The sequence below is a fragment of the Asparagus officinalis genome, chromosome 9 (genome assembly GCF_001876935.1).
Source record: "Asparagus officinalis chromosome 9, Aspof.V1, whole genome shotgun sequence".
Lineage (NCBI taxonomy): Eukaryota > Viridiplantae > Streptophyta > Magnoliopsida > Asparagales > Asparagaceae > Asparagus > Asparagus officinalis.
In genome coordinates this window covers 3,349,018-3,351,561 of record NC_033802.1, presented here as the reverse complement: position 1 = coordinate 3,351,561, position 2,544 = coordinate 3,349,018, and the positions used below count along the sequence as shown (strand labels likewise).

General features: G+C 39.9%; 1 protein-coding gene across 1 annotated transcript; it reads right to left on the bottom strand.

Moving 5' to 3' along the window:
* On the bottom strand, positions 1,154-2,122 carry LOC109824291 (NAC domain-containing protein 104). The gene is made up of 3 exons (XM_020390857.1): positions 1,846-2,122; positions 1,445-1,719; positions 1,154-1,361 (listed from the first exon to the last, which is right to left on the bottom strand). Exons 1-3 carry the CDS (start codon positions 2,006-2,008, stop codon positions 1,215-1,217), a joined length of 585 nt encoding a protein of 194 aa, XP_020246446.1. The 5' UTR covers positions 2,009-2,122; the 3' UTR covers positions 1,154-1,214.

The following is a 2,544-nucleotide window of genomic DNA, read 5'->3' as shown; positions in this document are numbered from 1 at the left end:
AAAAATTCATATACGACGGCAGGTGTCAAATCGTGCCAGATTACGGCGATAATGGTGATAATAGTGCTAGAATGAGACCGACGATATCATCGATTATGATAGACTGAGACTCGAATCTTAAATTCCATGAAACAAGGGTATGAGCTGAGAAATATCTTTTTTATGAGTAAATATTCATTTAAAATTGTGACAAAACATGGAAATCTGCCAATCCTGCCCTAACAAAATCTAACCCATAAAATCAAGGGGTTTTTGCTTTTAGACCCATTTGTTTACTCTCATTTATCTTTAAACCCAAGTACTATTATTTCTATCTTTAAGTCCAATTCACCTTTTGTATTTATCTTTAAACCCAATCTTCAAAATATAAAAACAAGTGGTGAAAATATAGTATTTTGAAGATTGAGTTTAAAGATAAATACAAAAGGTGAATTAGGCTTAAAGATAGAAATAATAGTACTTAGGTTTAAAGATAAATGGGAGTAAACAAATGGTTCTAAAAGCAAAAACCCTTAAAATCAAATAAGAGTGACAAAATTATTAGGTATGGCCCCAGTTCAATTAATCCACAACAATCTTTACTGTACATATATAGCTCCTCTTAATGGGAGTGTTAATTACTAGATAATCAATCCAGCACTTAGTAGATCGAGCACACCCGGCCCTTTCTATCAAAATTATCGTGGGGTCCTCGTAGTAACTTTCATTTGTCCAAATCGCCTCCACTTGCTCCTCACAACCATTTGCAACCAAAACCCCCTCACGCGTGCTCCCCGCACGTGCAACCCCCCCCCCCCCCCCCCCCCCCCCCTCCCCCCCCCCCCCCCCTCTGACCGCAATAGACAACGACATGCTTGCTGAGCTCCACCAAAACATCCTCCTTCTTCTTAAATCAAATAAGCAACAAATAATTAACACAGCTAGCAAAATGTCATTTGACTTTGGCTTTCGCCATGAACACAATCACAAAAACCCCATTGCAGTGCAGCGTGTCTTGTGGAGCCCAAACAGATGAACACGGTGGGAACTTTAAGCTTACACTTTGTTAACATATATATATATATATATATATATATAATATATATATATATTATATATATAGCTAGTAGAGACATTAATTTGAGGCTTTATATTGAACAATTAAGTATAATGTCAGCTTTATAAGGCCAGTTCATTATTTGATCATTTATATATCATGGATACACATTTGCTAATTAATCTGGCAGGCTCACTTCATCGAGATCGTCGAACGATAAGAAGACTTCATCCAAGCACGAGAGCTCCCTCCCGCCATCTTGGAAGCTCGACTGCGATCCACAGGATGAATCATACACTCGACATATAATCCATTTGTTAGTCTCCTATACATTCGATCATAAGCACAAGTTACATAAGGAAAATGAGATGAAATCAATAGATAGTACGTAGAGCTAGCACTACTCACTGTTCTTGGATTCGATCTCTTCTTGGAAGAAGACCTCCTAGTGTTACTAGTACTAGCATTAATGGCATCGAGTAGATGGTATTCATGCATTACCCAGTTAGTTTTGTTCTCGCCGAAGAAGAAAACTAGGGTTTTCTTCACGCCAACATGCTGATCACCGTTTGTTATGTTCTCACTGATGCCTACAGGGCTCCAGCAGCCGCTTGGTGTGGCTCTGTGCTGAGCATTGCGCGAGAAGAAGTACCACACTTGGTTGCCTCCTTGTAGCGCGTTACCTAATGCCAATAAAATTCCGTATTAGTGAGATGAGCGTAGTAATTTGATATCTCACCATCTGGTACGTAGCTCATTTAGCAAAATGAACTGTCATCTGATGTTCAAATTTTTTTTTTTTACTTTACCGTTGAGATCCCATGGGTCGAAGAGATGGAGATCGAGAGTAGGAATGATGTTGGGTTGGCAAGGGAGGTGGGAGGCCTTGCGACGGAGGAAGTGGACCACGAGCTCTTCATCGGAGGGGAAGAATCGAAAGCCTGGCGGAAGGTCAGCGTCGTAATCTCCCATGTCTGAGCGCGTGCGGGGTGATCGATGGAAGCGGTGGAAATGAGAAGAGAAGATGCAAGGTTTATGGTTTTGATGTGCTTGCTTTGGAATTTATAGCGTTTGAGAGACGTGAGGGTCAAGGGTGATTTTGAGCAGGGGGTGGAGCTTTTAAGTTTAAAAAGTGGAGGCATGGAGGCTTGGAAGATGGATGCATAATTGCGTAGGGTGACTGATAAATTCACTCTCTTATGTATGTATGCACTCAGGCTGTATGCAGTGAGAAATGTATATATGCCAGTAAATTTGCACTTATAGATTCCACTGAGAGAGAAGGATGCTACGAATTATCTGAGTCTATTTGCAAGAATGTGAAGTGTAGCATTGCGTTTAATGGCAAAGATATGGACATAACTACGTACTATACGTTAATCTTCCTAGTTGATGCAAATCTAATTAAGGATATCAAAACTCAGTTCACATTGGATAAGATGAACTAAAACTTGGATATATGATGAATCATAGTTGGATATTAGCCCTTACCAACGTGCATGTGACAT

Excerpts from the sequence above, each read along its gene's own strand:
- LOC109824291 (XM_020390857.1), bottom strand. The coding sequence starts at position 2,008 with ATGGGAGATTACGACGCTGACCTTCCGCCAGGCTTTCGATTCTTCCCC. Across the intron at positions 1,720-1,845 it reads CGACCCATGGGATCTCAACG|GTAACGCGCTACAAGGAGGC; the intron begins GTAAAGTAAAAA and ends TATTGGCATTAG. Across the intron at positions 1,362-1,444 it reads AGAGATCGAATCCAAGAACA|GAGACTAACAAATGGATTAT; the intron begins GTGAGTAGTGCT and ends TCGAATGTATAG.